The sequence below is a fragment of the Microcebus murinus genome, chromosome 21 (genome assembly GCF_040939455.1).
Source record: "Microcebus murinus isolate Inina chromosome 21, M.murinus_Inina_mat1.0, whole genome shotgun sequence".
Taxonomy (NCBI): Eukaryota; Metazoa; Chordata; class Mammalia; order Primates; family Cheirogaleidae; genus Microcebus; species Microcebus murinus.
The window spans coordinates 15,742,952-15,765,396 of NC_134124.1; the positions used below are offsets into that span (position 1 = coordinate 15,742,952).

At 42.0% G+C, this 22,445-nt stretch overlaps 2 protein-coding genes across 6 annotated transcripts in view; both read left to right on the top strand.

The window, feature by feature from the left end:
* AFAP1L1 (actin filament associated protein 1 like 1) overlaps positions 1–9,151 on the top strand; it is a 59,389-nt gene extending 50,238 nt beyond the window's left edge. For 2 of the 5 annotated variants that reach the window (XM_075996203.1, XM_075996201.1), the window contains exons 16-19: positions 1,469–1,633; positions 3,601–3,794; positions 6,474–6,602; positions 8,572–9,151. In XM_075996203.1, coding sequence (XP_075852318.1) covers positions 1,469–1,633; positions 3,601–3,794; positions 6,474–6,602; positions 8,572–8,595 — 512 coding nt within the window. In that variant the 3' untranslated portion in view covers positions 8,596–9,151. Of the gene's footprint in view, positions 1–1,468; positions 1,634–2,163; positions 3,566–3,600; positions 3,795–6,473; positions 6,603–8,571 lie in introns of those variants that run through there. The other 3 variants (XM_020283650.2, XM_075996202.1, XM_075996204.1) reach the window with 2 other exon arrangements.
* A 4,157-nt stretch (positions 9,152–13,308) lies between these two features.
* On the top strand, positions 13,309–19,786 carry GRPEL2 (GrpE like 2, mitochondrial). Its single transcript, XM_012741593.3, has 4 exons — positions 13,309–13,428; positions 15,847–16,000; positions 17,558–17,639; positions 18,970–19,786. Exons 1-4 carry the CDS (start codon positions 13,352–13,354, stop codon positions 19,332–19,334), a joined length of 678 nt encoding a protein of 225 aa, XP_012597047.1. The 5' UTR covers positions 13,309–13,351; the 3' UTR covers positions 19,335–19,786.
* The last annotated feature ends 2,659 nt before the right edge of the window (positions 19,787–22,445 follow it).

Here is a 22,445-nt window from a genome sequence, read left to right on the forward strand (position 1 = left end):
TCATCATGTCTAGCTCCATGTTGCAGAGGCTAAATTCCAGATGAGTGCAGCCAAGAGGTAGGGAGCTCTTGTCCTCTCCCCAGTTCATAGGGAATAGGCTTGGCCTCAGGTGGGGCAGGCCAAAAATACCAGAGCCCTGATTGCCCTCACCCCAGCTCACTTAAGCCCAGGCATTGGAAGGTGCAGTGAACTATGATGACATCTCTGCACTCTAGCCTAGGCAACAGAGTGAGACCCTGTTTCAAAACAGAGAGAGATTCTGCAGCAGTATGTTCTTTAAACAAGAAAAAAAAAAAAAAAAACAGAGAGAGAGAAATTATAAAAATAAGAACCAAATGGGAATCATGGAACTGAAAAGTACATGAAAAGTACAATAACTGAAATGAAAATACAATAACTGAAAAGTATAATAACTGAAATGAAAAACTTACTAGATGGGCTCAACAGCAAAGATGAACTGGTAGAAGAAAGAATCAGTGAACTTGAAGCTCAATCAATAGAGATTATGCAAAAAATATAGAGATTATGCAAGCCAAAGAACAGAAAGAAAATTTATGAATAAAAATGAACAGAGCCTCAGAGAAATGTGGGACACCATTAAGTGTACTAACATGTGTAAAGGGAGTACCAGAAGGAGAGAAGAGAGAGAAATGAGCATTAAAAATATTTGAATAAATAATGGCTGAAAACTTGCCAAATTTATTGAGAAACTTTAATTTATACATCCACAAAGCTCAGTGAAGTCCAAGTAAGATACAGATAAAAGACACATCATGGTAAAAATGCTGACACCATCAAAGACTAAGAGAAAATTGAAGGCAGAAGAGAAAATCAACCCATCACTTACAAGAGAACCCCAATAAGATAAACAGCTGACTTCTTCTCTGTAACAATGGAGGCCAGAAGGCAGTGGGATAACATATTCAAAACACTGAAAGAAAATAACTGTGACAACCAAGATCCTACATCCAGCAAAAGTATCTTTCAAAAAATTAAGGTAAAATTAGGACATTCCCAGATAAACAAAAACTGAGAAAGTGTGTTGCTAGCAGATCCAACTTACAAAAAATGCAAAAGGAAGCTCTTTAGGCTGAAAGCAAGTGTGACCTCAGTGATTTGAATTCACACAAAAAAACCAAACAATACTGGTAAAGGTAGTTAAGTAATTATTTTTTAAAATGCATATCTTGTCTCCTTTATTTTCTTACTGAGTTGAAAAAGTATTGATAATTATATAAAGCTATTTATTTGCATTTTGTTGGGCCTATAGTATATAGAAAGGCAAAAATTTGACAAGAATAGCACAAAGAAAGTGGGTAGGAGTAAGAAAATGATACCCAGATGGTAAATTAAAAGGTTAATATAAGTATATAGTTACTCTCCTTTCTTCTCTCAGATTCTTTAATAAACATAAAATTATATAAAATAATTTCCTTTTCCTTCCTTTTCCTTCCCCACATCTCTGCAGGTGCCAATCAATACAAGTACGGCAAGAATCGGGCTGAGGAGGATGCCCGGAGGTACCTGGTAGAAAAAGAGAAGCTGGAGAAAGAGAAAGAGACAATTCGGACAGAGCTGATGGCACTGCGGCAGGAGAAGAGGGAGCTGAAGGAAGCCATTCGGAGCAGCCCAGGTACCTATGTGGGTGTGGGCTTGAGCACCCATGGGCGTCTCAGCCTTGGGCATGGTAAGAGGAGCTCGTTTGCACAGGTCACCTGGTTTCCCACCCAGGAGAGGTGGGCTTCTTCTCCTCCCCTTCCTCCTCCTCTTTCTCCTTCTCTTCATCAGTATCATAATTCCTCCTAATTAAAGGAAGTGCCATCAATTGAATAACTGTTTTGGGGTAAGGGGATGAAAAAGCATCACAACAATGTGTACACTTAATGTGGTAACATGCATTCTGACTTAAGAAATGTGCAAGACAGCCGTGCGCCTTCGAATCAAGGAAATAAGAAAGATCGTTTTGAACCCCACCTTCATTCATTCACAGATATGTGTGAGACATTGGTTCAGGTGCTGGGAGTGATGCACAGTGACGCTTTCCCAGAATCCTCTTCTGAATCCAGGCACCTCGGCAGGCCCTGCCTGCTCTGGGCTCCTGCACACCCCATTTTCTTCTGTGTTTCCTTCGAATTCTCTAACTGCAGTTTGCCACCCTTTTAGGTTTCTCCACATGCTGGAGGGAACAAAAGTCCTGTCCTTATAGAATATGTCCAAGCTCACGTAGCCCTATAAGAATCTGATGGAACTACGGACACTTTCCTAAAAAGAAACACCACAGTTCACAATGTTGCAACAATTTCAGGAGCTCACGTTCCTGCCCGTTCAGCCCATCCATAGATTGCCTAAGACTCCAGGAGCCTGGAATTGAGAACTTCTAATTTAAAACTAAGACCTGTTCTGTGTGGCCAAGAACCAGAATCAAGCAGAGGAAGGCAGTTTGGTTTCACTATAAAGAATTTTCTAAAGGTCAAAACCAGGAATTTGAGCAGACTGACTATCCTCCTTGTCCTGCTCAACTTTTTTTTCTATAGCACTATCACCTTGTAACATACCAGATTATTATATTTATTTTTTATTTATTATCACATACACACATGAATATAAGCTCCATAAGGGTAAGGATCTTTGCCTGTTTTGTTCACTGAAATATCTCATGGGCCTAGGACAGTGCCTGATTCACAGCATAGTTAGCACTCAATACATACATACTGAACAAACGAATCTGAAGAATTCATTTGTTCATTCATTACTGGAAAACCCTCCAATGTGGTCTCCCTTGGGGCAAATAATGGAACTAATTTTTAAGCCTGGTAAGACCCAACACTTAGAACTAAAAAGATACTAATATAGGTTTGTTGGATTAAACTGAATAAGCAGTAAAATCTTTCTAGAAACTCTGGTCTATGTAAAGCCCTGGGTTACGAGTAGCGCAAAGAAAAGCCCTTGTTTACAAGTAACAGAAACCCAAGGCAAACTGGCATAGAAATGAAAAGAAGAAAAATTTCATTGGAAAATTGAAAGATCAGGTATAGTGAGGTCCAGGGACTTAAAGATGTCCCCAGGAGCTAAGCTTGTTTCTCTCGCTCCTGCTTCTGCCCCCTTACTTTGGTTTCATTCTCCCCCTTGTGATGGCATGGTAGCCATGCAGCTCTCGCCCTCACCAATCCTCTCAGCCACCCCAGGGGAGAGCTTCTCTTCCCTAGGATGGTCACAGAAGTCTCAGGATTCACTCTGATTGTCCAGCCTTGACCCCTAATACAATCACTGTGACCAGCAGGTGAGTTGTGATTACAGGCCGGGCCTAAGTTATGTGCCAGGCCCTTGAACTAGGAGTGAGGTCAGCCTCACCCAAACTATATGGAATGAGAGGGCAAAGCTGGTGTCCCAGTGAGAAATCAGGGTGCTGTTTGCAGAAGATGGGGAAATGGGGACCAGGCAGGTAAAGAGCACATCACCCCGCATGGAGCCAGAACCCCAGGCCCAAAGTCATTCTCCTGACCAGGACTGAGGAGCTGGAACAGCCTCTGTAAGAGGCAAAAACAAAGGCCTAAGCAGACTCCCCGATGCTTCAGGTCAGGTTCAACTGTTTCTCATCAGTGTCTCTGGACTCAGGAGCAAAGTTAAAGGCTCTGGAGGAAGCTGTGGCCACCCTGGAAGCCCAATGTCGGGTGAAGGAGGAGCAACGGATCGACCTGGAGCTGAGGCTGGTGGCTGTGAAGGAGCGATTGCAGCAGTCCCTGGCAGGGGGCCCGGCCCTGGGGCTGTCCATGAGCTGCAAGAACAAGAGTGGGGTGAGTCCACTACCTTCCACGCCAGGGGCAGCTGCTCCCCAATCCCTTCACGCACTACAGATCTCTCCATCCTGACCATTCTTTGGGGCTAGGGGTCATGCTCACTTGCAGATGAGAAAACTGAGGTCCAAAGATGTGGGGGGACATGCCAATGGTGGCACAGCTAGGAGAGGACTCTTGAAGCAACTTGTCTTGGTTCTCTGGCCTGTTGTCCTCTCCATAGCAGCACAGTTGAACTTTTTATCCTGAAGGTGATCTTAGAAATGGCCTTGGGGTTACTGATGATAATAGCTACCATATGCTGAATAACAAACATGTGTTGATCGATTACCATAAGCCAGTACAGCATCTTAACCTCACACAATCTTCGTGGCAGTCCTGTGAGGTGGTATTACATGTATTATTGAGAGACAAGGAAACTGAGGTTCACCAACCCTGCAAGGAAGGTACTCTCACCTCTAGTGGGACTTTCTTGGAGGAAACTTCCCTAACCTCATCTATATCAGGGTTTCTCAACCTCAGCACTACTTTGATGTGGGGCCAATAATTCTTTTTTTTTTTTTTTTATTTGGACCAATCTGTACTATAAAATGAATGTTCATGATGAATATCCTGGGGCAGTCTGAGATGCCAAGTATATCATTATTAAGACTAGAATTAGGCCGGGGCGTGGTGGCTAATGCCTGTAATCCTAGCACTCTGGGAGGCCAAGGTGGGCAGATTGCTCAAGGTCAGGAGTTCGAAACTAGCCTGAGCAAGAGCAAGACCCCGTCTCTACTATAAATAGAAAGAAATTAATTGGCCAACTAAAAATATATATACAAAAAATTAGCCGGGCATGGTGGCACATGCCTGTAGTCCCAGCTACATGGGAGGCTGGGGCAGCAGGATTGCTTGAGCCCAGGAGTTTGAGGTTGCTGTGAGCGAGGCTGACGCCAGGGCACTCACTGTAGCCTGGGCAACAAAGCGATACTCTGTCTCAAAAAAAAAAAATTCAAACTTCTTAAACAGGGGAAAAAAAAAAAAAAGACTAGAATTATACTTAATATAGCTTTGGTGTAAAGGGTACTTGTATGCCAATGAGAATGTTCAGTTAGTGAATGACTTTTGCCCCAATTCTACAACTTTGGAGTAGCAAGAGTTGGAAGAAGAGAAGAATCTGGGAGCAATCAGCAATCTTTTTGACAATACAAAACTAACGATACATGAAAGTTAAAATGAAGGAGACATTGGTCCACTGGCAGTTACATGAGTCTAAATGAAACAGAGCATCCTGGTTTTACATTATCATTTTCTTTTGTTTCTTCATGGGAGTTTATGATTTGTGGGGAAGCCCTAAGTATGTGTTGTAGGCAGTTCTGGGAAGGGTCTTGTAAGTCAATAATTCTTTTTTAGAGGGGACTGTTGCCGGAAGCACCCCACCCCCAGCTATGACAATCAAAAATGTCTCCAGAAATTGCCAGAAATGTCCCCTAGGAAAGCAAAATTGGCCCTAGTTGGAAACCACTGGTCCAGATTACCAACAATTCCCTGTTATTCTTCCTCATAGCACTTAACCACAATTTGCGTGTGTATGTTGTGTGTGTGTGTGCATATGTGTCCTTACCCGTCCAATTTCTATCTCCTCCTCCAGATTGTATTGTTATTAGGAATTGGACTGTATCTGTTTTGTTTATTACTAAATCCCTAACCCTTTACAGAGTCTGAAAAATAGTAGGAGTGCAATAAATGTTTGTTGAATGAATAAATGTTATGCCTGCTTTCAGGCAAGGAAGTTGAAACTCAAAGGGATGAAATAACTTGTCTAACCAGTATGACTTGTCAGTGGGAGATGAATCATTACTGTTGTCCCAGGTTGCACTGCCTGCCTCTCCATGGGACTTTCCTAGCCTCATTTTACAGATGAAGAACAGGAGGGCCAGGACAAAACAACCTCCCAGAGTGACAGAGGGCTGGTGGATGAGCTAGAACTTATTTATTCATCCCAGCTGCTTCCTCACACCAGTGTGCCCTGATGTTCCCATTCCAGAGCAGTTTCCCCTCCATTTTTTATGTTTTTGACACCCTTTGGAGATAAAGAGAAGACTTCTCTAAATTCCTTGCAGGATTAGCTTTTAAGATGTCACACTTAAGAAACACATCCATTCTCAACATGGACGAAGCAGAGCAAAACAACAACAACAACAACAAAAAACTAACTACATCCTACATCCAGTTAGGTACCAAGCAATTATCTGGAAAATATAAGGAATGAGGGAGTACAGAAAATAAGAAGGAATATAGGAGAGAAGCTGAGTAGGGCTATGGGGCTAGAATACTGGCTCTCCCACTTGTCAGCCATGTGACCTTGCATAGCATTGACCTTCCCCATTTCTTCACCTGTAAAATGGGATGGCTAATAATGGTACCTACTTCATGGGCTTGTTGAAAAGCTAAATGAGCTAATCCACGCAATGCCTGGTACATAGTGAGGGTTCAGTAATTAGTAATTCAGTAATAGATATCATTATCTTTATCCCAAGGCCCTCAAGCATCTTCTTCTTCTTACTTTGTTCAATGATGTCATGTTTGCCTAATACCTTCTATTTTAAAGTGTCCTTGTTCTTTTGAGGACAGGATGCTGGGTGCAGGTAGCCCGTGCCAGAGCTCACGTATATAACTCTTTCTTGCCATCAACAGGATACTGCAAATAAACCCCAGAACAATGTTCCAGAGCAAGCTCTCCCTGTTAACTGTGTTTCTGAGCTGAGGAAGAGGAGCCCATCCATTGTAGCCACCAACCAAGGACGGGTGCTGCAAAAAGCCAAGGTACGGCAATAGCTCAATAGCCCCCCTTTATATGGAACCTCACTCCAAACCAAAAAAATTAGCTAGTGAGAAAGGCAGAGAATTGCCAATACACTTCTACGATAAAACTCATAAACTTTCCTCAGAGGGGACAATCCTCATATCTCATTCAGAGTCTATTCACTGTTACCACATATTTCTAACAAGCTCAAGCATCTGGTTTCTGAGCCTACAGTGTGTTCTGAGACAGGAAAGGTTCCGTCGCACAGGTGAGGAAACTGAAGAGCGAGGCGATGGGACATGCCCAGGGTTATGCAAGGCATCGCTGCAAGGGCAGGATGCAAACCTGCCTGGTCCAATTCTAAGTCCAGGGCTCACTACAGGATGCTGGCCCACAGTCCCTTCTGTGTGACTCTTGGGGTCAGCTGTGTTTCAGAACTTTTTGGATTTTATAAAAGGTAATGTGGTACATATGTATGATGAAAAACCCCAAGCTCTCCGGTGGCACCCTGTAAGCAAACATGTTAATTCTACAGCCAGACTTGTGAATATTCACACCACATGAAATAAATGAATATTACAAACAGGCTGACATCAGTTCAGGCCAGGTTTTGCCACCAGATGAGCTTGTACAAAACACTTGAGAAATATTTTGGTTTCAGACCTTTCTGGATTTCAGAATTGCAGATAAGAAAGTTTGGACCCGTCTTAGTCTATTATCTGTGGCTTATAACAGAATAGGTGAAACTGGGTAATTTATAAAGAGAAAGAATTTACTTCTTAGAGTTATGGAGGCTGAAAAGTCTAAGGTTGAGGGCTGCATCTGGTGAGACCCTTTGTGCTGGTGGAGACTCTGCAGAGTCTGGAGGTGGCCCAGGGCATCACATGGCAAGAGAACTGAGCATGCCAGCTCAGGTCTCTTTTCCTCTTCTCAGAAAGCCATCAGTCCCACTCCCATGATAACTCACTAATCCATTAACCCATTAATCCAAGAATGGATTAAACCATTCATGAGGGAGCTGAGGCATAAGCAGAGACCTGAATGGAGCTTGAGGGAGTGACCCATGTTGGGGCATGAGGGAAGGATGATGCAGGCAGAGAGAAAAGCAAGTGCCAGGTCCCTGAAGTAGGAAAAAGCTTGGCATGTTTAAAGAACATCAAGAAGATCCACATGATTCCAGTGAAGGGAACAAAGGGTAAGCATTAGGAGAGAAAATCAGACAAGTAACCAGCTAGGGGCCACATCATCTGTACCAACAGTCAGCAACTTTTTCTATAAAGGCCAGATTCTAATTATTTTAGGCTTTGTAGACCATGTGGTCTGTTCCACAACCACTCAACTCTGCCATTGTAACACAAAGGAAGCCATACACAATATGTGAACAAATGAGGAATAAGCCTATGTCCCAATAAAACTTTGTTTATGGGTACTGAAATTTGATTATGATATAATTGTAACATGTCATGAAATATTTTTCTTCTTTTGACTTCTTTTCAAACATCTGAATATATGAAAATCATTCTTAGCTGATGGGCTATACAAAACAGGCAACAGGCCAGATTTAGCCCACGGGCTATAGTTTGCCAGTCCTTTATTTATTTATTTATTTTTTTTTTTTTTTTTCATATAGACCTTGGAGAATGATAGTCCTTTATTTAAAGCCTTGCAGGCCACTGAAGGAAATATGGATTTTGTTCTAACATAATGGAAAGTCACTGGAAAGTTTTGAGCAAAGAGTCTTTGAATAGGAATTACAGTTTTAAAAGACCATTCTGGCTACTGTTTTGAGAATGGATGAGGGAACAAGAGAGACTGGCATGGAAAAGTGACTTACTCAGGGCCACAGAAAGAAAGAGGGGACAAGGATTGAAGGGTCTCCAACCTGCCCAGTGGAGATCGTCATATAACTAGGTACAGTGAAACATGTTCATCCAAGTCACACCAGAACAAATTCAACAAACTGATTTGTTTTGTCTTTCTGTACTTTAGGAATGGGAAATGAAGAAGACCTAGAAATAGGATGAGGACTTCATTCCAAAGGAAATATCAGCTTGTCCACCTCAGGCATAAATGCTTTTATCACAAGGAGATGCCAAGAGAAGACTGGAAGTGGCCCCCACTCTCTGGAGCACCCAAAAGACCAGCCTTTACTGTCTGCATGATTTTAGGGGATATGGGGAGGGAAGAAGTAGAAGGGAATAGGGAAACAGAGGGCATCCTTATGACTTCACAAAGGGTAGAAATGTGGGTGGAGGGAGATAGAAGTCTGCACAGTTGTAAAGGTTTTGTTAGATGTCTTAGCCTTCCCTTCTGAAGAAATGAAAGCACATGTGAATAAGCCATTCCATCCCATTCTCAGCATCCCATTCCCAATCCTTAGATCAAAGGAAGGCAGTGTTGAAGCACCAGGTGGAGTAGTGTAAAGACACAAGACTTGATCATCTGATCACTTCGTGCCAACTGGATTCATGCTGGGCATTACTGACAACCTCTGGGCAAAGCTAATGGGCTGAACAATCAATAACATTATCCCTGCCTGCATAAATGTGAACAAAAGCTATAGAGAACATGTGAATTGTACAATCATTCCTCACTTGCTTTAGAGCTAGACAGAGTGCAGCTACTAGAATTTTCTAGATTTGAATGTTTTAAAATCAGATCTGAGTATACAGAAGCCAGGAGAAGTTCAGTAGCTGACATATTTTAAGCTCACAGTTATACTCAATAATAGGAGCGTGGAGTTCAAATGTCCACAGGATGTTGCAGGCATCGTAGGGTGGGGTCATTTCTGATAATCAAGTCCTTTACCTATTTCATATGACACTGAGGTAAACAGGAGACACTATGTCTTTATCCTAATGAAGTCATCATCTCGCAATCAGAAGCCCACTGGTCTGCTCTTCCATATCTGGTATAAAGTAAAACTATCAGGGAAAACCAAGAGGATGGTGACTTATCCGCCACATGGGTGCTAAGCCTTTTACAAACACTTGATACTTTTATAGAGCAAGGACCTCAAGTCCCCGGGCAGTACTGTGCCACTCAGTATTGTCTCAACACTGTAGGCACTTTATGGGGCTGTCTTCAACACATTTCCCTCCAATAAAGATAAAAACTATTTAACTCTGAAGAGCTCAAAGCTTAGCTCAGGTGAGGAGAGAAGGGAAATCCCACAATTATCTTTGGCCACTTTGCTACAGGCTTTACATATTTTACCCCACCTAAGACTTTACATACTTTAGCCTCACTCAAATCTTACCACCCCCTGAGGTAGCTGGAGACCTGACAAGTGGGGACCCAGCTAATGAGTGGCAAAACGTAGGACTTAGGGATTCTGAGCCTAGATCCAGATAAGGCTGAGTGTGAGCCCTGCCTCTGGTGCTGACCAGCTGGGTGACTTTGGGAGTCACTAGACCTCTTTCTGACTCTGGGCTTTCCTTATCTGTGAAAACAGGGTTAACAATTGTTACTTTCCTCCCAACATGGCTGGGAGGATTTAATGAGATAATACATAAGAAGCATCTTGCATAGTGTCCAAGAAATAGGAAATGCTTAGTCAATAGTGGCTGTTATTATTAGATAAGAAATATCTGACTCAAAACCTTGTGTTCTTTCCACCAAGGAAGAAATGACTTTTACATGGTAATTATAGCCACCAAAAGCAAAAAGGCAACCAATCCATAACTGATAGTTTTCATCTAAATTCCACTTCAGTGTCTTCAGAGACAAAGGAGTTCACATACTCTGCATTGTCAATGTTCTTTTTTAAAATGTGGATTCTGGAATGGCCCCCAACACTCGAACTATACCCTCAGTGTCTGTCATACTCATTCTTATGCTGTTATTTTGGGGTTAAGTGTCCTTTTCCACCAAAAGATCTTGGACTTTTGAAAGGAGGGAGCCTAAGTAACTAATAATTAATATTTATCAAACACTTATCATCTGTCAAGCACTGTATTTCCCAGGGCCAGCTTCATAGGCATGCAACCTGTGCAGTCATGCAGGGCCCTGATGCTTAGAAGGAATGTGCATTTGGTTTAATGCTCTACTCTTGCCTTCTTAATAATTTTTGAAGAAGGGGTTCTGCATTATCCTTTTGCTCTTTAAATTATGTAGCCAGTCCTAGTGCTAACTAATCACTTTTCTGGGTGATTTAGTCTTTACTAAAACCCTGTGAGAGAGGTTATATTATCCCAGTTTTCGCAGTTCCAGAAATGGAAGCCCAGCGAGGTCAGGTAACCTGCCCAAGCTCACATAGTTAGGAAGTGGTGCAGCCAGCACTTGAATACAAGTCTGGCCCTAGAACTCTTACTCTTAATTCCAAAGCTCTATTTCATCTATGTATCCCCCTCCCCTTGCACTATAGCATTCAGAAGCACATTAGCACTTAATAAACAGATGAATGGATGGACGTATGCATGTAGAACACTTGGTGTAGGTTGGGCAGCTAGGAGAAATGTAAGCAAAATAGCTAAGGCATGGATACCAGTTCTTGTCCTTGCTTAAGATGCCTTGTTTGGTTGTATTCTTTCAAAGTACAGGTCACAGGTCCAAGGTGGACCTGAAGCTCCATCCTTCCCAACACTACCAAATGTTTGGTCTGTCTGAATTCTAGTGTCACTGGATCCTCAGTGCAGGACCTTGCATAGATTCACCAACCTCTCTGAGCCTCAATTTTCCCATATGTAAAAGGGGATCATAATACCTGCCTAAACCATGTCACCCTTCTCATAAGGCCAAAAGAAAATATAAGGTGTTGCTTGCAACACATTTGAGCTGTGCCTCCGATGCAAATATTCCTGCTCTGTCCTCATGGAACTCACAGACAAGCAGAAAAGAAAAATCTCACATAAATGCCTACAATACAAGCCAGTCACATCATGGTGAGATCGAGTACTCAAGAACACTTCTTGTTACTTAAAAGAAAAAGTGTTTTTGTTTTGTTTTTTCCTGAGGGTCTATCCAGTAACTAAGCTGGCAACTCCAAGTGCCCTGGACCACAATCACCAGTCCATCTTCACATCCTGTCAGCTTTCCATCCTAAATCTCTAAAATTCATCCACATCTTCCTGTCTTCACTGACACCATCCAACTTCATTCATTCAACAAATACTTGAGCACCTATTATACTAGATGTCCAAAGTCAGCTGTAAACAAGTCAGACATCTCATGAAGCTCACATTCTAGTTTGGGAAACAAAAAGAAAGCAAAACAAAAACTAAGACAGAAACAAAAAGGGTGCTGGACATGGCTACTTTGGATAGGGTGGTTATGAAGGTCTCTCTATTGAGGTGATCCCAGGACAGAGCACCACCCTCACTTGCCTGGGCTATTACAACGTATTGTCTTCCCTACCTCTTAACACCTTGTGATCTCCTCCATACAGCAAAGTGACTCTTCAAACATGTAAAGACTAGTTGGCAAAATGGTGAGCCCCTGTAGTCCCAGCTACTTGGGAGGCTGAGGCAGGCAGACCACTTGAGCCCAGGAGTTTGAGGTCGCAGTGAGCTATAATGATGCCACTACACTCTAGGGAACAGAGCAAGAACCTGTCCCCAAAAAATAAAATATAAACACGTAAGAACTGTCATATGAGGCCGGGCGCGGTGGCTCACGCCTGTAATCCTAGCACTCTGGGAGGCCGAGGCGGGCGGATTGCTCAAGGTCAGGAGTTCAAAACCAGCCTGAGCGAGACCCCGTCTCTACCATAAAAATAGAAAGAAATTAATTGGCCAACTAACATATATATATAAAAATCAGCCGGGCATGGTGGCTTGTGCCTGTAGTCCCAGCTACTCGGGAGGCTGAGGCAGGAGGATCGCTTGAGCCCAGGAGTTTGAGGTTGCTGTGAGCTAGGCTGACGCCACGGCACTCACTCTAGCCTAGGCAAGAAAGCGAGACTCTGTCTCAAAAAAAAAAAAAAAGAACTGTCATATGTTCCCAATGCCGTCAGAATAAAACTAAATTTCACTCAGCAAAAAATTTTGAACATCTACATTAAGGCACTGCTCACTTAATGAGGATTACATTTTAGTGAGAGGAAACGAGACAATACACACCATTAAAAAAGTTAAGTCAGAAAAAAAGGGCATTGGAGTAAAAAGCAGGACAGAGAGATGGGTAAGGGTTCAGGCAGCAATGTCTTAAAATTGCTCACGTGCTCTGTCCTCACCTAACTACAAGTCCTATGTTACCTCCCCTCTTCCACGAATTTCAGTCCCTTACACGCAATACGCTTTCCTCCTCTCTGGGCCTTTGCAGGTGACGTTTTCCTCTGCCTGAGTCCTTTCTTCCACTTTTCATCTACTCTTCAGCTCTCAGCTCAAAAATTCCTTCCTTTGGGGAAACATCCCACATTCGGCCATATTTGTATTCTAGGCTCCCGCAGCACCACGCTTCTCGCCTTTAAACACCACTCATATTTTGACTTTAGATCGCCCTTGTATTTATTGCTTACAACGTCAAGTAAATTCCATAAGTGCACACGCGGGACCTGCTTTGTCCGCCGCGAAACCCCGCGCCTACTTAAGACAGGGCCGGGTCCTACCCGCCCAGCACGCCGAGAACCGGAAGTGTTGCGTTCGAGCCGGAGGACCGGATAGGGGAACAGCGCGGCACACAGGAAAACCGGAAATAAAGCGTTCTGGTCCGGAAGCCCTGAGAGGGAAACGCCTGCAAAGGCCGCCGGGAAGCGTGGTTTCTAAGTGGGCGTGTCTCTTCACTTGGCGCAATTGCGCGTGCGCTGCTTCCGTCAGCCTTAGTCGGGAACATGGCCGTGCGGTCGCTGTGGGCGGTCCGGCGGCGAGGGCAGCGCCTTCTGGCCTTGAGTACAGCGCGGGAGAGCAGGTAAGCGTTGCAGGCGGGGGGTTGGGGACGCGAGGACTATGAGGGACGACCCAGCTGGCGGGGGTGGTTGTGGGCTGGAAGGTGAAAGTTGGGCAGGCGAGAGGACGCACCAAGCCTCTCGGCCTCTGCGACCGGGCGCGCTCACGGCTCCATTTTACAGATGGGGAAACTGAGGCCACAGTCCCGCCTTTTTCCCAGACCGAGAAAGGTGGGAAGATCCGAGGTCATGTCCCGGGAGGTGGCAAGTCTCTTTAGCCCCAAGCATCGATTGAATTGGGGATGTATCTATTTCCCCGCCTTTTCTCCCCTTTGGTGTCCGCGGTTAAAGTTGGGTTCCTTCCCCCGACTCCGTGTGACCCTACGCCTGGCCCATCTCCTTTATCTGGGCATTATTTTACCTGTCGGTAAGAAGAGGGCGTTGGACTTGATTTCTCCCTACGGCCCTCCCACGTGCCTTAGGGACACTGAAGTTCCAGTTGCTGCTTTGATCCATCGGCAGCTTTTATTGGTCACTTACCATGCCGACTGCAAAACTGTGGGTAGTTCTTTTTATTATTCCGTGTTTACTAATTCAGGAGACTGATGTTTAGAAAAGTCAGGTAACTTTTCCAAACTTACAAATACTTGGGAAGTGGTAGAACCAGGCAGAGCTCTAGAATCGGCGCTTTTATTTAATGGGAGATGTTGATTATTTCCTGTAGACTATTTCTTACTAGGAAAAGAGAATAAAAACATCACTGAGTTGGACCTTCAAATTGTAAATTAAGCTGCAGGAGAGGGTGGAAAAGAGTTGGTAAATTTGTATAAGTATTTGTCACTGTTTTTATCCTAACACACCAGACCCCAACACTCCTGCCGTAACACCTGGGTGAGGAGCTGAATTCAGACGTCGGTGTTTGGTTTGGTTGGCTTTTTTCAGAATCTTTTGGGCAGTTTGTTGGTGATGTAGGGAAATGACCAGAAGAAAAATGGTTCGTTCTGATAGATTTCCCCCCCACTCCAGTTCTAAAGCAGTAAGAATATGGGATTGGCTGTAACTCCCATCTTTTTCTCCATCTGAGTTCTGAATATTTTCTCTTTTAACTGGCCCTGAGGATTTTTTTTTTAATTTTTGTAGAGAGAGGATCTTGCTGTGGTGCTCAGGCTGGTCTCAAACTCCTGGCATCAAGCAATCCTCCCACCTTAGCCTCCCAAGGAGGCCCTAAAGATACATTGACCTGCTTTCAGTTGAGTGAATGATTTTTTAGGAGGAAGGCGGTATTTCAACCTGTGTAATTTGTCAAGATCTGAGGTGATTGTATTTTCTGAACCAAGAATTTGGAACCTTGTATAATCAGATACTAGATCATAATAATTAAATTCAAGGCCAGCCCAGAAAGTGTGGAAGATAAAAGTCCTCTTGCCCACATCTTTAAACTAGCTGTTTGCTATGCCCAGAATGCTCTTCTTTCTTAAAGAAACCTACTTTACCCTCTTTAAATCTTTACTCAGCTGTCACTTCAATGACCACTCTCCAATATATGGCAGTTTGTATAAATAAGCTAGCTATTTGTTTTAATAAGCTCCCATACTCACTGATTGATTTTCCTGATAATTTTACTTGAAATCAAATTGTGAGAACCCAAGATGTGTATTGGAGACTTCCTTGAACTAGGGGTCAGAACTGCCACAGTTCAAGATCTATAAAGTAGTCTGTAGTCTAAATTTCTTCCTGTGTAAACTGAACTAAATATCAAATATTTCAGCTGTACAAAATTTTAGATTACATAACTAGTGAATATAATATCTATAAGTATTTTATTGACTTGGTTTTACATTTAGGTGAGTTCCCAACTCAGAATTTCTCTTTCTCAGCATAGATTCTCTTACCTAAAAGCCATATACCTTGTGGTCAAGAACGCTTAAAATTCTAAGCTTAAGTCCAGTTTGATAAGGACTTAATTTTTCCCATCTGTAAAATGAAGGATTGCACCAAAACTGTAAGACTTTGTGATTTTTAATTCCTGCTTCTGATATTGCCCCTCTGGTTCTGGTATTAACACTTGGTTTCCTCTTTGCTGTCTTTGGTGTATGTACTTGTGGCTGTTTCTACTGCTTGATGCTCAGTATCCTGAGTCAGCAGAATGCTAGCTGTGTGATCTTGAGAAAGCCATTAAGTCTTAAGCCTCTCAGTGTCAGTTTTCTCTTCTGTAAAATAGGGATGATACTAGTACTTGTTTCACATGTTGTTAGGTGAAGAGATGATTCAGGTAAAACTGATACATAGTAAGGGCTTCATAAGTGTTCATTAGTTACTGTAACTGAAAACACTTTCTCTAGAGAGTCAGTCTGGGGACCTTATCGTCTCTAAATTTTGTTATAATTTTGGGTTTTTATGATACCATTTCTTCATTATGTGCCACCTCACTCCCACTTTAGGGGCTGGCTGCTTCCATTCAGCACTGCCACCCAGAGAACTGCTGGTGAGGACTGCAGTTCCGAGGACCCTCCTGATGAGCTTGGGCCCTCTCTTGCTGAACGAGCCTTAAGGATAAAAGCTGTTAAACTGGAGAAGGAAGTCCAAGATTTAACAGTGAGTAAATTTTATATTATCTGTGTTACACATCCTCTCTCTAGTTTAAATATCCAAGTAAAGTTTTTTGTGTCCATTTTTAAATGAAGTTTCCTCTAACTGGCACTTTATAAAACCCCACCCCTACCCCTCTTCTACTTTCTTGCGCAGTATACTAGGCAGAAAAATCTGTAGTAGTTCAAAAATGCCCCTGGCTAAGGAGAATCATCTCTTTCCAGTTCTCTGTGGTGCCACAACACTTGGATATCTGATATTTTGTCAGTTTAAAGGAGGTATAGTACCTGGCATGGAGTAGACAACAAATGTTGAACGTGTGAGATCACTGACCCTTATTCTATACTGATCCGACTACATCTGGCATACTGGACTCAGTCCTGGGTTGACAGACACACTTGGGGGGGATAGATAAACCAGAGTAATTCCAAGGCAAGCCCATCCAGAATGGTGAGGAGGCTGGAAAGCATGTCTTGGAGAGCAACTGAAACAACCAGGAATTATAAGAATGAGAGGCCGGGCGCTGTGGCTCACGCCTGTAATCCTAGCTCTTGGGAGGCCGAGGCGGGCGGATTGCTCAAGGTCAGGAGTTCAAAACCAGCCTGAGCAAGAGCGAGACCCCGTCTCTACTATAAATAGAAAGAAATTAATTGGCCAACTGATATATATATAAAAAAAAAAATTAGCCGGGCATGGTGGCGCATGCCTGTAGTCCCAGCTACTCGGGAGGCTGAGGCAGAAGGATCACTCGAGCCCAGGAGTTTGAGGTTGCTGTGAGCTAGGCTGACGCCACGGCACTCACTCTAGCCTGTGCAACAAAGCGAGACTCTGTCTCAAAAAAAAAAAAAAAAAAAGAATGAGAGAGAAAGGGACTAAAGGGGCCAAAAAATAACTGCCTTCAAATAGATGGCATACTTTTAAAACTTATTCTCAGTTGTCCTAGAGTTCAATGCAATGAAAGAAAGGGTAGAGGTTGGCAGTGTTAGCTGAAAGTGGGAAGAAACAAGCTTTTTCCTGAAAATATAATGAGCTTGAAAATTGTTTTGTTCAAACTGGCAGGCTAAATGACTAACTTATCAGGACAGCTAAAGAGTAGGTTTCTGCTTTGGCTGAGGGTTTGGAGTGGCCAATCTAAGATTTCTACAACTCCTAGTTTGTTCTATAAAAACCTACCACAGCTGGGCAGAGTGGCTCACGCCTGTAATCTTAGCACTCTGGGAGGCCAGGGTGGGAGGAGCGCTTGAGCTCAGGAGTTCGAGACTCAGCCTGAGCAAGAGAGAGACCCCATCTCTACTAAAAATAGAAAAATTAACTGGGCATTGTGGCACACACCTATAGTCCCTACTATTCCAGAGACTAAGGCAAGAGGATCACTTGAGCCCAGGAGTTTGAGGTTGCAGTGAGCTATGATGACACCACTGCACTCTGCCCAGAGCAACAGAGCAAGACTGTCTCAAAAAAAAAACTATCACAAGGATGAAATTTGTAAAGTAAGCAAAAACAGTCTTTTTCACCAATAAGCATTTCTTATTTCATTCTTTTGACTTTGCTTTTGATGTTCAGGTGAGATACCAGAGAGCTGTAGCTGACTGTGAAAACATAAAGAGGCGAACCCAGAGATGCGTGGAAGACGCCAAGATATTTGGTGAGAGATTTACTGACAATAAAAATGTCTTCTTACCTTGGCAATATACAATTCAGCTAAGAGCCATTAATGTATTTTATGGCTGCCATCCCTAATGGGGGTGGTGAGAGGAGGTATCTTGTGAAAATTTGATAACACAAAGCCTGGTTCCCTGGAAATATCTCCTGGCTACGCTCTTTTCCTCTCTGTTGCCTCCTCTCCTATACCAGACCCACCCATATCGTACCTAAATCACTTCAGTTGGCTCTCTTAGTTCTTTCTTTCCCCCTCATTCATCATGCCCCCCAGTACTCCAAATTCATTATATATGCTGCCTAACTAGTTTGAATTACATTTCTACTTGTTTTCCTCAAGAAGCTGTAATGGATCTCTCTAACTCCCAAACTGAAAATAGAAATCATACCTCTATTAGTCTTTCCCTCCCATCCAGGCAGTAAGTCTGGGAAATCTCTTCTCAGTCATCTCCTTTATTGCTTGCCTATGGCTGATCTTCCTTTTAACTTTGAGTACAGTTGAGGTGGCTACCTGTTTTGGCACAAGGTCTTAAAAACCTGTCTCTAGATTAAAGTCAGAGCAGTAAAGTCCTTGCCTCTCGCCAGCCCCCGGAGCTTTGGTATTATGTCATAGACATCTCTGAAGATAATCTTCCTTATCTTCATTTCTGTAAGAAAAATCCAATTCTAGAATTGGGAGTAATGATATTTCTCAACAAATGAGTTTACATTTGTCTTCTAACAGTTCATGGGACTCACAGAAGATCAGACACGTTTTGTGGCCCATCTCCAGCAACTTCATAGTAGACTTGCCTCATCCGTGGATGTTTCTTATATTCCTGTCCTGTTAAGCCAGTCCTCAAGAATAAACCAGTCTTGACACCCCTTAGCATAATGTGGTCAACTCTTTATTGTTGCAAAGTCTCTCCTCATGTGTCTGTTGAGGATGTATGACTTAGCCCAGCTGAGATAGGCAGGAATTTTCAAAATGTTCATAAATCAATACTAAATGTGACTAGCAATAAAAATTCAAGATGCATAAAAATAATTGTTTTAAAAAGACAGATATTTGAGCCTATTATGTATAGTCTTAACCTAGTTCTTGGGCTCTAACCATCTTTTCTATTTCTTAGTAGGATACCTGGTCATATTTGCCTTCCGAGAGAGACACTGACTTGTCAGTTGGGTTGGGGTGGTAATCAGTGATGATATCTGAGTCCTGTGTGGCAACCTGTCCACTTTCTGGGCTATCCAGTATACCAGTCACCTAACTAGGCCTTCCCCCAAGGGAAGAGTGATTTCCTCACAAACAATAAAAATATCTGGTTTCTCTGCAGGAATCCAGAGTTTCTGTAAGGACTTGGTGGAGGTGGCAGACATCTTGGAGAAGACTACAGAGTGCATTTCTGAAGAATCAGAGCTCGGGGACCAGAAGCTGTCTTTGGAGAAGGTCTTCCGAGGGTTGTCACTTTTAGAAGCAAAGCTGAAAAGTGTGTTTGCCAAGCATGGCCTGGAGAAGCTAACACCTATTGGTGACAAATATGACCCTCATCAACATGAACTCATCTGTCATGTGCCAGCTGGTGTTGGGGTGCAGCCTGGCACCGTGGCCTTAGTAAGGCAAGACGGCTATAAGCTTCATGGCCGTACCATTAGACTTGCCCGGGTAGAAGTGGCAGTGGAGTCTCAGAGAAGACTTTGAACAGGCCATCCATCATCGGGAACTGAATGTTCTCCCAGAGTGCAGTCACCTGTGTTTCTTTTATTTATTAAACTAGGTTTGTATTGTACATGAAGTACTTCATGTGATATGCTTTGAATTTAGTCATATTGGCTTTATTTATAAGATATTCTATTGATTTCATGTGACCTGTTTGGTCTCATCAGAAGTCTTGCCATTGGGCATTTGAACAGTGTGACAAGTGTTCCTGTGGCCTTTGTCAAAATATGTTTAGGAAAATTATTTTTAGATTGGTACTCTGATGACTTTGAATCCAAATTCCTTTTTAACTATGTATTTTCAACTAAATATTCCTTTCCAGTGGTCCCTATAACAGGAATTGTATAACATCTTATATTTTGTGGAAAAAGGAGACAGTAGGGATTGGTTCATCATTTGGGTACTTAGATGATAAAGCTTTATGGTTGTAAAAATCATTTGAGTTGAGTATTAGACACATAGATTTTCAAGACTTCTCGTTTTTGTTTTATTATTTTTCTTTTAGCCATCTTTTGTTCCTTGTAGACCTTACTAGGTAGGCTTCATGCTCACATCATTGTCCTGTACTCAGCCCTTTCAGATTCCCATTGGCAGGGGCTAAAGGCCCAGGCAAGACTTGGAAGACAGGGAGTGTCAAGAAATTCAAGATACCCAGATCCCTTTCAAGCAAGGATGGCCAAGAAACCTTGTGCTTTCTTTGCTCTGAGTTATCTTTAAATTATTTTCAGCCTCCCTAGGTATATGATCATTTCAGGCAAACTGAGGCAGCAGTGACCCAAGTGGGTCTATTACATTTACCCACAACATCTCATTCCTCCAGCCTGCCCTTCTCTGCCCCTTTGTCTCATTTGCCTTATGATCCTTTACTCAATTATAAGGGAGTGTTAGCAGGACAAAACTGTTAGATTCCCACAATTTCTCATTTTGTGTAGTTATGCGGAAAGGTTTTTTTTGAAAGTTTACTCTTCCTCTTTATTATTGTTTGTAATATAAGTATTCTCCATTCTTAGCAAATTCCCCCCACCACTGGTTTTTTTTTTAATTCCACAGATATGTGGTCTTGCTATGTTGCCCAGGCTGGCCTTGAATTCCTGGGTTCGAGTGGTCCTTCCACCTCAGCCCTGCTAGTAGCTGGGACTACAGGCACGTGCCACCATAGCCCATGAAAAAATTTTGTTTTTTTAATTGGTACTCACAAATTACTACCTCTCTTACATTGAGAAGCTTTATTTCATAGTTTTCATATCTGTCTTAGGTCACATTTATATAAACATTTAGCTCTCCTTTTATGTATTAATCTTATGCAGTTAATGGACCTATATGTTTATTTTTTCCAGTCTTGCTTATAGCTGATGTTCTGTAAAAGATTTGTCTAATAAATGACTTAATGAATGAATGATACATCAGTCAGACTTTAGAAAGGAGGTCAATTATGGATAGTTTAATGTTGGAGGAAACTTTAATGATCTAAACATACCCTTTCTGCTTCTGAAGTATGAAAATCTAGTTTTTTAAGGACTGGACCCAAAGGGGAAAAAAACTCTCACATTTCAGTGAGAACTTGAATGAGAAACAACTAGATATTAACTTCACTCAAATATTTAAGTCCCCAGCAGACAATGAGATGTTGTTAAATATCCAGATTGCATAGGTTTAGGTTTTAGTTAGTTACACGTAAAATAAATCCACTCTCACTGGAACTCATCTCATTCAGTGGTGTGGTAAAAGTTACCCTCTTAGACATGGATAATTCTAAGACACTAAATAGACTGTCAATAAAGCCATCCCCCTGTGAGCCCTACCATCTCATCAGATTTAGACACTTAAAAACAACTAAATGTGCACTTTTAAAATGCAATCAAAAGGCTGGTGGTAAGATTTTAAAACCAGAGCCTCTTTTGGCATCCCACTAAGTGCATACTATAAATTTAATGAGCAAATTTCACAATAAGAAATTGTCCTTTTTTGCCTTCATTTCTGAGATTGACAGATGACAAGAAGAAAATGAGCCAATTATAATTACTTGTGTGTTTTTGATCGCTAGCAATCATTACCAATGAATTAGAGTTAGCCATAATTTTATGTATGGAATGTTATGATTACCTGAAGAGTTTTCTAATACTCTGTTGCACTTCCTGTTTTTGCAGGTAGATTGAGAATAATTTTAGGTTCTTTTATTATTCAGTAGTTTTGCAGACTTAAAAGTATAAATTTAGAATTAGAAGATTAAGCTAAAATAGTAAGAATCTCAAGTTGAAGGGCTTAAGGAAGCCAGAGCAGCATAATAAAGCATAGGCTTGGTTAGCATTGACTTGAACATAAATCCCAGTTCAGTCACCTGTGTGACTTTGGGCACCTGTCGTTTCACCCCCTGAGCCTGTTTCCTTATTTGTAAAATGGTTATAATACTCACATGATATTGTGGATATTGAATGAAATGTGTTCATTGCCTACTACAGTAGGCCCTCAGATATTTATTTTATTATGCATATTATTTTTCCTACATTTTTATAGCTGTTTAAAGTCTAGGTAAAGGGAAAAACTGGTTAAGTAATGATTACAAAAAACCTTGTAAGCTAATCATTCACAGTGACTTATTTTCCTTCCAGTTTCTGGGGTTTTTTATTAACCACACCACAAGAAAAACCACATTTTCAGGCTGAACGAGCAAGAAAATTGTGTCAGTGTTCTTAATTATTTCTGTGTTAATGGTAAAGTGAAAAACATTGGTTACGGACGATCTGTAAGGAAGCTTTGGCTCACTTGAAGGGAGATCTTGGTGTTTTAGTACTTGGATTCTATAAATCTTTTACTGACTTTTCTTACTACTGTAAAAGAATCAGTCGATTTAATATTAATGTAAGTTATTTGGTGCTCTCATTCATGGCAAAGGATTTGATACATGAAAATTTCTGCAAACACTAAAGCAAAATCAAATAGGAAAAACTAAGGATGAAAGGTAATATTCAGAAACAACTTTAATAAAATCCAAATTGCAATAACTGCAGTTCAGGTGTGTGGAGTCTTTGCCTAACTCATATTGCATATGGTGTGTTATAAGGTCACTTCATTGACTGCCTACCTACCTTGCTG

Coding starts and splice junctions, on each gene's coding strand:
- GRPEL2 (XM_012741593.3), top strand. CDS start 13,352: ATGGCCGTGCGGTCGCTGTGGGCGGTCCGGCGGCGAGGGCAGCGCCTT. Junction 13,429..15,846: donor AGTACAGCGCGGGAGAGCAG/GTAAGCGTTGCA, acceptor CTCCCACTTTAG/GGGCTGGCTGCTTCCATTCA. Junction 17,640..18,969: donor GGAAGACGCCAAGATATTTG/GTGAGAGATTTA, acceptor GTTTCTCTGCAG/GAATCCAGAGTTTCTGTAAG.